We start from the raw sequence: 13,360 nt of genomic DNA, 5'->3' as shown, positions 1-13,360 counted from the left end.
GCATGAATATTTCACGTACCTGCATCCTCATCCTCTATTCTTCTTGACTAATTTTCAGACTGTCTGAATTTGCATTTCACATGGTAGCTGATTAGGAGATGCCGCGTGCAGCAGTGAAGCCTCAGCAGGCGGTTGCCATGGTGACCTTCAGCAGGATTTTAATGATGATACCACTAGTGGTTCGTTGAAGTCGGCCTGCCTGGAGGGCTACTTCACTGCAGCTAAGTGTGAAGTTGGATATATAGATTCTCAGCCAAGGGGCAGATATCAAAGTCCAGGCCTGATGGAAGCCCTGGTATTCAGAAAGGGAAGTAATAATAATAACAATAATTATTATTATATAGATAGTAGAGGGGGGAATTTTAAAAATATCCGGCTGCACTTCCCCCTTATTCAGAAACAAGGACTTTATTTTCACAGTCTTTGTTTTAAAACCCTTTTTCTATACAATAACATTTGGGAGAAGGAAAGCCCTGATCTATTAGAAGTATGGAAATCACTTCCTGACAGTGAAAAATTCAGTAATAGAGGATGTGCTATTACTGTGAACAGTTCATTGTTCCAAAATTGTACTTAGAACAAAACTGGTATTTTTGTAAAAGAAGGATAGTTACAATCCCTGTTAACTGTACATTTTAATGTTCTGTGTTTTGCACAGGCTCTGTAATACAGAAGAAGACTGTATTGTATCTACCACAGCATCCAAAAGACTTCGAGAAAATTTAGGCTAAACTTTTCTGTAGACTGAAAGGTTCATTCCAGTTGAATAGAAGAATTAAGGGGTCACAGAACAAAGAAATATGTACAAAGATGTGTTTTTGCATCAACCTCTGCCTGTTTTTGACAGAAGGTTTTTAGATAAAGAAAATATTTTTAATTAAAATCTGTTTTAATGTACTTCCATTTTTGGTAGGTAGTTACTACAGTGAAGATTTATTCCATTTGATATTTTTCAGCATTTGAACCACTGTGTACGTTAGTTCCCACCATGTAAACCAATTGATACTTCCTAAGTGAGGATCTAGTTGGATAAAACTTTGAGTGCCCATTTTTGTTTCTTACTCTCGCGTAACACTCCTCATTTCATATGCCAGCACAATATCCTGTGATAATGTTGCTCCTTTCCTTATCTGAAGCCCTTTCTGTGAATAGCTCTATTGCTTCTTTACATCCTTAGGCTGACAACTACATTTAATTTCCATGTTTCTTTTAATGTCTGAACAGTTAGAGTGCTTCTAATTGATGAAAAGGGAGGTCTCATTTCAGTATTCTGAAATTAGCTAATTACTGTATTGGTTTCAAAGACAGCATGTTGTTTTTTATTTTTTGTTGTTAAAAATATTTGATGAGGAGGAAGGAGAGAAATTGACAAACCAATGTTTTATGTGTGTTCTGGGCAGTAATTTTATATATACAATTTGTCTCTCTAATTCTAGCAAGCTCACTGACGCGATCTAAGGCTGACTTTGACTGCAAATGAATAGACACCATCCAAAAACTAGTATAGGGATATGTGCTAGATCTCAAGGTCAGCTCATTAATGAGAATTTTACTAGCAGAAAAATCTGACAGCCTTGTCTTTGGAGACTTTTTTATTTTTACATTAATGATGATATAGAAATAAAAAGATGATAGTAAGTTTGCTTCCCCAAAAGTTTGCATTTTTCCTTTTTGCTTCTTAGGCTGTTACCATAAAGGCTCCTTATTCTGGTCTTCGTGAAGCATGTGTTTGCAACCTAGATTATCTTCATCCTTTTTCTGGTCATGCAGGCACAAATCCAGTCAAAGCATGAATTCTAACTGCCCATCATTGTTATTTTATATCCATATGTATAGGGCACAGGTTAGACCTAGAATTATTTAAATATCCAACAAGTTGGGGACAGTTCAAATTGTAGAGGGAGAGAAAGGGAAGTTCATAGAAAGGAAACATTTCTGTTTCTTCCAACTGTATTTACATTTATTTGTCCTTCTTGCAAATGCTCAGTTGCCCATAAGCTAAAAACGTTGGGTCTGTGCTTTCATTGTTCCAGCTTTTCCACAATTAAGATCCATTGGTCAAGAATTATGGTATCATGACAGATGAATAATAATGCTTTCCCTCTACAAAAAGATCAAGAATGGGGGATACCTTTTGGGTATCATTTCCAACTCTAAAAAGTCTGAACATATGTGTGTCAAAACTACATATATTTATACCTCTTCCAGTTTCAAGTGGAATTAATTACTATGAATTTTATTTCCAATCCTTTTTATTTTCAGTTCCTTTTTAGCATATAGTTTCCCTCTTGAGCGTTGACTATATGAACTGGAGTGCTCAATTTTCAAAACAAAATATTATACCCCATGAAATGTAAATCAAATTGGAATATATTTAATGTGAATCTATATAAAATAAGATTCTCCAAGGTATTTAATGCTTACTAAAATTCCATCATAATGCATTGATTAAGTATGTGAAAATTCCATTTCCTCTGAGGGCATTTTTATATTTTGACTGCAGGTATATACAGTATTTAAATACATTTCACAAATAGATGTTTATATGATATTGGCAGTTTTATTTACAATTCTTTCCTCTTTTATTTATTATATGCAAACTGAAAGGAAAAGTTGAGAGTTAATTTTTAAATTAAATAATACAGCAATTGCATAATGTTACATGATTCATTACCTAATTTTAATTAATAAAAAGATGCATCTTCTTAACTAAAATATTTACCGTAGATAATGAATCTTGTAATATTATGCAATTAATATTTAAATTAATTTTAACAGTAACAAAATGGGAAAATAAGGATTTAAGTTGGGGGGGGGTTGGGGGGTTGATACCTTTAAGTCAGTGTTCAATACTGGTGACTGCCCTAGACTATACCCTGCAGTTTTCCTGGCTCTCATAAATTAATATATGTAGTCCCTACAGTATTTTTAAATAGTCTTTGGAATAGAAATTGTGGAGGCAAAATACTTGTTCAAATAAAGTTAGAAATGAGAGAGATGTTTTCTAAAATAAGCCTCCATATCAGTGCATTGAATTTCCTAAAATCTAATATAAACTATGTTATAAAATATCTGTAGCAAAAATATGATTTCACTTCAGTTGCTCTATTTCAATTAGGCTCCTTACATAGTAATCTGTCCAAATCTATTGATAGTACTGTATTTTTAAATTTTGAATTCCGCTTATATAATCAGAGATATATTTTTAAAAATACTTTCATATTGCTTCTGGATGCCATTGAAACCATAGCAAAAAAAATAATAATCTAATTTTGACAAAGCAGTAACAATTTAGGGCATCGGTTCAGAATTGTGCTAATTTCTATTATATCTAGAAAAGACTCCCAAACCATCACTAGATTCAGACTGGTTAAACCAAGGTATCACTGCTAAGCTTGTAAGCCGCCCTGAGTCTTCGGAGAAGGGCGGGATATAAAATGGAATTAAAAAAATAAATAAAAATAAATGATGCTTCTCCCCTGCATGTGTCAAGCCAAAACTCCTACTTCCTAACCACACTCACTAAACGTTTCAAACAAATTCCACAAAGGGAAAAAGAGGTCAATGAAGCCATATGGAAATTGGAAAAGTTCAATTTGGATTTTTTGGAAAAGTAAAAAAAAAAGTATAACCTTAGGATTTTTTATTAAAAATTTAAAATTTAGGAAAGGAAAATGACAGAACTGAAATATATGTAATGATATGAAATTTATCTTTTGTACTGCTTCTGTGCACAGGGCTGACATTCCAAACTGTTCGCCATACAACCGTGAGATCCCTTTCTGAGAAGCTCCTGTCCACTCTCCCAGTATTTGTGGTTTTTCCCATATCTATCACTTGACAGTGCTTCTACTAAAGCCTTTGTTTACACTTTAATCACTATTTCATAATGAGTAATACATTGAGTATCCTTGCCAGAATGAGCATGCCTGTTTGGTTTTTTTTGGTACTTTTATAGGAGATTTCCGTTAACTTGTTTGCTGGTGTCATGGCCAGGGTACTTTAGTCCTCCTTTGTGACCTAGGGGACATTTTCTTACTCTGTCTCCCTTTCTCTCTCTTGGAGACTGACAAACCTGCTGTTAATGTAAAAAAGAAATTTGTCCCACCAACTGGTTAAGCTTCAGACAAAATACTGTCACTGGGCAACGTTCACAGAACAGGTTAAGGGAAATAAGCAACCATCCTGACTTCTCTAACTCAGCCCAGTTCAAATTACTGTTTTCGAAGGCAGCCATATACAAATGATGCCATAAGCTCCATGTTAATAGAATAGCTTCTTGGCAGTTTTTAGAACGGTGTGGGCTTGTTCATCGTGCTACTGGACTATTGGGTAAGAAATCATGGTCTTTCAACGTGCCTTCTTATGCTTCAAGGTCATAGTGATGTTCATAGAGTACAGTGCAAATGCTCATATTCTGACAAGGTTTTCAGAGATCTTACTTAGAAAGATTTAAATCAAACCTACAGGCCCTTCTCCCCAATCACAGCTATTAAAATGCGTGATATCTACCTCATTCTACCCTTTTGTTTTCAAACCCAAGGTCAATATTCAGAAAAGGAACAAAATTAGATTATATTGTTTCTGTTCCCTCTTTTTTGTTCCAGTAAATGAGCATGGATAATATTTTGATCAGAAAACAGTATTAAGAATATGTGTCTGTATGCATATTCCTTCCCTTAAACTTTAGCTGAAAGTTTGACTACAGTACAGATGTTACTGAAATACAGTAGAAGCATTTTCATTAGTGAATATTTAATAACATACGATACATTTTAATTATATATTTTCTGTCTTGCATACATTCACATTCTTCTTTGATGAGGTCCACAGTATATATTTCTTTAAATCAGTTCTATGGAAATGCAGAAAGAATAACTGGCTTTCTGGAGCTAGTTGAACTAATTGAGGGTCTCACATTATTCTGTAACAACCTAAGCAATACGTTGCCTCTTTTGCCAGCTTGACTTTGAGAAGTAACTGAAAAGCAGAGGTTTTTGTTAGTCATGTTAGACTTTCAGAATCATATGCTATCTATCTTTGCAGTGCTTGAAGAGTTACTGCTAAGAACTCTGTGGAATGCTGGGAATGGTGTTGTGTTGTGTTATGCATGCTTGCTATTGATGCACTGGCAACAGTTGTTCATGCCCTTGTCACTTTCATGCCTGAACTACTGTAATTCAATCTACATAGGGTTGTACTTGAAAGCCACTCAAAAGCTGCAGCTGCACAGTTGCAGCTGTCTGTGTGTTTAATGGGTAAGAGCCTTTAAGTCTGGTTAATGTCTTGATGCTGGAAATACACTGGTTGCAATTTGTTTCCAGGTACAAGTCAAGGGAATTGGGCAGCATATGAAATGATGATGCTGATTTTATGTATAAACTGTACAAGTCTTGAGTCCTACGTAGGTAAATCTGGTCTGTTCCAAGTATGGACTGGCTGGGATGGTATGCTGCTGTCTTTGTGTTTACTCTGGAAGATAAAGGGTGGGTATCAGAAGCTAATGGCTTCCTCGTTCTGAAATCAGTCTAAAATTAGGATCACTATCTTCTATTGATATTCAAGAATATTATTAAATGCTCCAGTGTTATTTGGTGATTTGTTGATGTTGCTGAAGGAGATTTTTTTATTATTAGATCAAAATATAATTGTTCTACTGTATGTCATTATATTGTAAGCCTCCTGTGATCTAGGACTGCAGTAACCTGGAAATACTAGCAGATGAACAATTAGAAGAATGAATGCTCCTGTTATATAATTTGTTTTAACAGTGCTCTCTTTTATAATTTTTTATTTACCGAATATGTTTTCTAAGCATACTTTGCATACTTTCCTTGCTGCTTTATTATACTGAAAACAAAAGAGGGGGAAAGAGTCCATTTTGTGGAAAAAAATGTACTAATTTTGCACATCTAAAATAAAATTCAAGATTGGATGCTATCATTACATATTAAACCAAAGAGTGATCAGTGTTTGTGTTGATTTCAGTGGTTTTAGACAAATAGATTTGTAGCCTAAAATATTCATTTTATAATGTGTCTTTCCTTTCTGCATAGCAAGTCTTAGAAACCATGACAATATTTCCATTCCATGCAGGCATTTCTCAGCTCTCTGCAAAGTCACTGAAAAGAGAACCCAGTTTCTTTCCATAATAGTTTTAAGCAACTTTAAGATTAGTGAAAAATCCATCATGGAAACATCATTAAGCATCCTGCTGTCCAGTGTGGCCATTTTATATATCTTGTACTTAGATATATAATAGGTGATTTGTACTATTAAATATAGCCTGGAGTCCTGCTACTGTGATTAAAAGTATGTAAAGAATTATATAAAAGGAAATGCAGTGGTTTAAAGAATACTGTTTTTATAAGAAAACACATATTTAAGTGTTACTGCCTTGCTTTTTCCCCCCAGCATTTATAACTTGCATTGAACTTCTAGTACAAAAGCACTCTCATAATTTTGTCTACAGGAGTATTTTTCTTTTCTTTTTAATTCTTTCTTCTTTATATGCTGTTTTTTTCTCTTTTTTTTCTAGCTCCGACAATTAGTTAACATCTGCATCAACCCAGATCCAGAGAAACGACCAGATATAGCCTATGTTTATGATGTAGCAAAACGCATGCACGCCCGCACAGCTACCAGCTAAAAGACTTGCCCTGTATGAGGAACAAAAATAAGTTGTGAACATTTAAACATTGATATACTTTCTCCCCAATTTTTTTATTATTGTCTATTGCTTTAAATTTACTTATGTGCCAAGAATATAGTCACACCTTTGTTATAGAATTTAGAAGTAAAGACTACTTATATTTTTAAATTTTAAGGTATGAAATAGTTTTGAACATAGGTAAACTGTTACAAATTAGAGTAATTGCAATTCATTTATATACTATACAATTATTGAATAAAGGGGAAACATTTTTATATAGTTTTAGCTTTTGTATAACATGTCTGAGTTGCAGGTTTTTAATAGGAAGATAACTCTTTAATTCCTACACGCAAAATTTTAAATCTTGAATGTTGTAATAATTTATGGATATGAATATGATGAAAACATAAGTACTGAATTTATTATTAATTAGTAAATTTATTGTTGGTTTTCTTTCTACCCTTCTCCCAGGAATTTTAAAAAAATATTTTTTAAAAAATAATGTATAGTTTTGTTTGTCAAAAAAATGTATATTTATTCAACATTATGTGGCTTTTTCATCTGTTTTTTGGCATATTGTCCCACACTGGGGAAACAAAGGAAAAGAAATCTAGTCAAATTGTTTGTTGTCTAGTCTTGTACTGTATTATAACCCCAATCCCTAACTTTGATTTCAACAAAAGAGAGAATTTGCACAATGTCTAGGAGTTAGAATCAGTCATCAGGTTAGAAGGGATGTTGAGATCACCTGGTCCAATTCCCTTCTTCATTTGTACCACAGGTTTTCTCTGCTATCTCTCTGACAGACGGCTTAAATAGAAAGAAGCACTTAATGTCTCCCAAGTCAGCTTGTTCTACTGCCCTAAGGTTCAGGTTTGTAGCTGTAGTGTAACCATTCTCCAAATTTGTAGCTACTAAGGGTAAGCTCCAGTTATAAATTAGTTTTTATGTCAGTATTACATTGCTAAACACATACAATTAGTGCACTAGTAGAGAACTTAACTTTGACTCCAAGAACCTAAGAGATTGGGGTTTAAAAGAAATTTGCTTTAAAGAACAGTATTTCCTACACATTGGATGAACCAAGCCGTGAAATGTAGTTTCTTCATAGTAACATCCAGCCATTGCTGAAATAATATAAAGCTACATTACTGTTACTTTGGTACTCTGATGCTTGGGTGGCTATAGAAAATATTACAGAAGTCACAAAAGGCGTTGTGTGGGAAAATAATCCCAAGATATTTGAAATATGAGGGACACTTAAAATAAATTACAGTCATTTGGAAGATCCTTCAAATGATTTACATAGGATAATATCTCCATATGCTGTGACTCATAATGTTGAATGGAGGCCATTGTGTATGTTTGTTTATGCAATTGGAGCCTAATGATAAAGTTATATTATAACTGTGGTTAAGACTTATGGCAATAGGTAACTGCTGGGCAGGATTTGATATGAATTATCTATTACAGTGAAAGTATTTGCTTTGAAAATCCTTTATTAATTTAAAAGACAATAATAGTTGGCTGGAACTAAAAAAAAAGAAGTTTTGAATTGGTGATGTTTTTGTTAGAATTACCTGAAATGAAATAGATCAATAAAGCAACAAATAGTATTCTATCATGAAAGGGAAGAATATTAATTTTTGATATCAGGAAATTATGTAGATAAAGGTTTGATTATTTAAGATATTGAAGATCATAAACAAGGCTTCCCTAAGATAGTGTCTCCCAGACGTTACTCTGAAGTTCTCAACATACAGAGTTGAAATCCATAATATCATAAGAAAGGGGTAATGAAAAAAAGAAAGTTTTCAATCTTTCATTGTGAATATTAATCTTAACAGATTAGTACCAATTCACCATTTATTTCAGTCACATTCATGACTATAAAATATGTGTCATTTCATGATTACAGCCAGCCCTGTTCTGTCCTCCTTGCAATGATCTAAGTCAGACATGTCAAACACAAGGCCCGGGGGCCAGATCCGGCCCGCGAAGTGGTTTCATGTGGCCCGCGAAGCCATCCTGGAAACAGTGAGGGAACGGCCCCCACTGCCTTGGCCCTGGCCCTTCTTCCAGAGACCCTCAGATCTGTCCCACTCCTGCCCAGGCCCCCATAGGCACCCTTGATGAGAACTATGTAGAGCTGGCCATGCCCACCCAGTAGGCCATACGCACTCTAGCCATGCCCACCCAGTAGGCCACGCCCACCCGGCCCCCTGAGGGCAACTGCAATGCTTGATGTGGCCCTCAATGAAATTGAGTTTGACACCCCTGATCTAAGTAAAACAAGATACATGCCATCTGTCTCTCAAAGGTTTAGCAGCATTGTCCATTTCTCTGCTCCTGCTGTTCAACCTTAGCTAGGTGACTGATTTTTTTTAATCAGGATTTTTTAATACATGATTAGTGGGAATAATGAGGTCTGATGGTCACTAATTGGACAGATATGGAACTCATGCTTTTGGTTGCATCAGCTTATGTTAATGTGATTTTAAATTCCATCTCCAGTAATATTTGGAGTATAGTTAAAACTTTAGTACAGCATGTAGTCATAGAAGCCATGAGGGAGAAACTTGAAATTCTGTCTTCTCCCTTAGCACATGTTTGACTTCACAGGAAATTCAAAGAAAATGAAAAATGCTAATGTCTGTAAGATTCTTAAACTTTTTTTTTTGGCTATGGATAAAACTAACCTAATATTTGTTAAAATAATGACTAAAATAATATCCCAGTCCCTTGTTCCCACCACAACATTCATGCTTTCCTATGCAAAAATACTTCAGAATACTGTATTTTTTTCCCATTGAAGAGAAGAAGCTATAGCATTTAAAGTAGCATAATCTTCATGTGGCCTTCTGGCATTGCATATTTGAAACAAAGTTTTACTGAATTCACTCCAAGTACGGGGCACTAATTTTTTGTGTGTGAGTGTGCACGCATGCCCACATGCGCATGTATCGCTACCTTACACAAAATACTTTGGGGAGTTGCTTCTAAAAATAAATATTGGGAATAATTATGACATTAATTCCAATGAAAACCAAAGACATATTTGTAAAACTTTCTGATGTTGCTAATAAAGATGTGGACTGAGTGTGTAAATTAATTGCATAAGTATGAAAAAGTTACTGGTTTCATATATCTTCTGTTATCATCAGACATATTGGATAGGTTTAAGCCTTGTTAAAAAGAGCAAGTTTGCCCCAATCCCACTACATACTGGCAAAACCAAGATCAAGATAATCCTTTTATTTTTAAGGATTATCCTTAAATCATGATCAGGATAATTCCTTCTCCTCCCTAGTACCATCCCTTTGTATAGAATCAAGTCACTGTTTGGTGGCACAGAAATCCCTTTCATTCATTGCAGTAAATAATGAAGTTCCATCCAGAACACTGATATACTGAGAAGAGTTATCTCCAAACATATTGGACTACAACTCTGATTGTCCACAGTCAGCTATATTAGGGAATGTGAGGAGGCAAATCTTCATAGGCTAGAAAGTCAAGACTGGCAGTGTAGGATCTTCCAAAGCCATCATTGGATCATAATGCTTTGCTAAGGGAAGAATCCATCAAACTGTGCTAGAGCAGTGTAAGAACCATTAACTTTTACTACCTTGAACTATTACTGATGCTTTGGAATACAAAATAAATTTCTTAGTATCTTGATTTGATAGGGAGGCGTGTGTGTTGGGGGCGGTATGTCAACCACCTGTTCGATCTCACCCAAATAATAAAAAGTGGTAACTTGCATAAGAGGCCAAAAAGGAACTCAGGTTCTTGACAGTATAAGGCAGGAGGAGGGCAGCTGGGCCATTTCTGCCTCTGGACCTTCATTCTTGGAAGATCTACTCTTAAGTTCTAGTCCAAGATCAACAGGGCAAGACCCAGGAAAACAACTTACACAAGTTCTCTTCATCATTGCAGTACTGTATCTGGATTGCATATATCTGGAAACTACCAGATGGCAGCCAAAAGCATTTTTCTGTATTGTTCAGCTACTGTTTAGTAACGTTGATTTTTTACAGGGGAAATCGGGTAGCCCAACTCTCTCCAAGCTAAACCGTTTTACATAGTTAGCAATTGCTAGGTAACAAATGCCTTAATATTTCTTTTTGGATTCCATGTATGTGAACTGTTAATACATTTGCTGTATTTATTTTAACCAAGCTGTTTGCTTCTATTCTATATACTAAACAAAACAAGACATAATATGCATGGTTTGATATCCAGTAATGTAATATTTGTGGCTTTATGAATATTTGTGTTGTGTTTGATTTCTAAATCTGCTCTTGCACAATGATTGTACTCGGTATTCGGAATTTTATGTTGTACCATATCTTAATATAAAGAACACACAGATAAAATATATGGTAAAATAAACCCACCTACATTTATTTTCTTTCAGACCTGCCTAGGTTTGAAGAATGCTTATGTTGATGATGATGTGAAAATTAAGCATTTTTATTTGCAGTTTTTAGAGAATAGAGAATAGGTTATGTTCTCCTAAGGTTCACCCTTAATCAGAATGTAATATCCCAATACCTTGCATGTTTAAATTTCTGTTTCTATAATCGTAAGAGTTATTAAATATTAATGCTATATTTCTCTAGCACAAGAAAATAATTTTTGCATGCAGTTCTATATACTGAACAATACAGTAGAACAGGAAAGCAAAGGCTGCATCATGCACCTATTATCCTATTCTATGAATTAGTGTTCCTGTTTGTGCTGTAAAGTAATCATTGAGCATTGTAAGCTACATCAATGTATTTTTAATTGGTTATACCAGTGATGGCGAACCTTTTAAAGACCGAGTGCCCAAACTGCAACCCAAAACCCACTTATGTATCATCAGGTGCGGGTGGGCGTGGCCCATTGGGTGGGTGTGGCTGCGGTGGTCACGGAAGACTGGGTGGATGTGGCTACCTTGATGTTGCACGTGGAGAGAAACGCCTGTGGGTGCCAAGCAGGGTTGGGGGAGATCCAGGGGGGTCTCTGCTGGGTGAAACGGGCAGGAGGCTCATCCTGTGGGGCGAGGTGAGGCAAGGCAGGGGGGCAGGGCAGGGGTGACATTACCATAAGGCAAGGCGAGGCAGGGGCCGGGGCGACTGCTACCTGACACCATCGGCCTCCCACACACAGTGAGTGCATGGGGACCAACTGTGTCCATCAGCAGCCACAGCCTGATGGCCCCTCAGTTTCGGCGCGACATGGCTGCTTACCGCCTCACACACCACACCCAATGTGGCTGCCATGAGGCTACGGAACAAGCCGGGCGGAGGCAAGTAACTGGTATACTGGTTTCTTACTGTCACCCGGCTTGTTCCGCAGTCTCATGCCAGCACCATTGGGCAGGAGGTGGCAAACGGCCAGTTTCAGCGTGATACAGCTGTTTGCTGCCTCGCGTATTGGACCCAATGCTGCTGTAATGCGGCTTGGCCGAAAGTGGCCGTGAAACAAGTGGGGCAGGTTTCCCTCCCACCTGCCATGCAGATCACCCTGCCATCGCTGCCGTTTCCCCCCCACCCCCCATAGTATAAATGTTGGGCTAAAATATATATTGTGTATATACTCTCTCACACATATGCATACAGTAAATATATCGATATAAATCTTGATGGGGCTTGAGGTTGATTTGGCCTTCCATCCTTCCAAGGTCGGTAAAATGAGGACCCAGATTGTTGGGGCAATATGCTGACTCTATAAACCACTTAGAGAGGAGTGTAAAGTACTATGAAGCGGTATATAAGTCTAAGTGCTATTGCTATAAGTACTAGAAAACAGGTCGTCCTCAACTTACAACAGTTCATTTAGTGACAGTTCAAAGTTACAATATCACTGAAAACCTCACCAGATGACTTGCTTAGCAACTAAAATTTGGCCTCAATTGTCATATGTTGAGGATGACCTGTTTCCAGAAATTTCTTGCAATGCTAATTAACTTGGGGTCTTCTAATGATCACTATTTTTATAGAATAAACAGCTCCAGATAACTATCACTCATAAATGCACGCATGCGCGCGCGCACACACACAAACACACACACACGACTGTTCCTACAGTTTGCCACTTCATATGTAAGTCTTAAACTGAGTATAAATGAGCTATATTATATGATTAATAAAATCAGCAGATTATAAAATTATTGGCTATGAAAAATAAAATAAGCAGCTATATCAACTCTTGTCTTGCATTCTATTTTGCTGTCCTTCAGATGACCTGAGAGTTTCTCCCTTAGCTTCTGCAGGTTTGATGCCCAATTGTCTTATGCACATTGTGTGATTTCTTCATAAATCTCTTTGGTAGGAAAAAAAATGAAGCAATTATTTGGATTCAACGGTTGTTTTTATTGGAATTGGTGTTAACTTACAGCTGTTAGCAGACTTATGGCACAGTCTAAGCTTCATTAAGTAGAGTCCTGCTGATAGAGGCTATTGATCCAATAGCTAGCACAGGAGTATTATGCCATAATATGTTCTTCCTCCACTATGCTTTACTTCCCTCTAGGGATAACCAATCGGAGGAATTGACCCGCTTGTCCAGAATGTGGAGAAACTAATGTGCAGTTTGATTTCAATTGTCAGTCTGATTGCTAACCTTGTAAATCAAATCTCAGTTCTGCAAGGATTGTAGCTTCTGTAGTTCTTTGTTACATATAACTAATATGAAAAGTGGCCTAATTAACAACTGCAGTAT

The 13,360-nt window shown here is 36.3% G+C and overlaps 1 protein-coding gene across 3 annotated transcripts in view; it reads left to right on the top strand.

Annotated features, from left to right (window-relative positions):
- Nucleotides 1-11,163, top strand: part of NEK7 (NIMA related kinase 7) — a 75,547-nt gene extending 64,384 nt beyond the window's left edge. For all 3 annotated transcript variants that reach the window (XM_081326140.1, XM_081326138.1, XM_081326139.1), the window contains one exon: nt 6,539-11,163. In XM_081326140.1, the coding sequence (XP_081182266.1) occupies nt 6,539-6,649 (111 nt within the window). In that variant the 3' untranslated portion in view covers nt 6,650-11,163. The remainder of the gene's footprint in view (nt 1-6,538) is intronic.
- The last annotated feature ends 2,197 nt before the right edge of the window (nt 11,164-13,360 follow it).

Source organism: Vipera berus (genome assembly GCF_964194415.1).
Source record: "Vipera berus genome assembly, chromosome: 3".
Classification (NCBI taxonomy): domain Eukaryota; kingdom Metazoa; phylum Chordata; class Lepidosauria; order Squamata; family Viperidae; genus Vipera; species Vipera berus.
The sequence above is the reverse complement of the archived record's forward strand: the minus strand, read 5'-3'. Positions and strand labels throughout refer to the sequence as shown.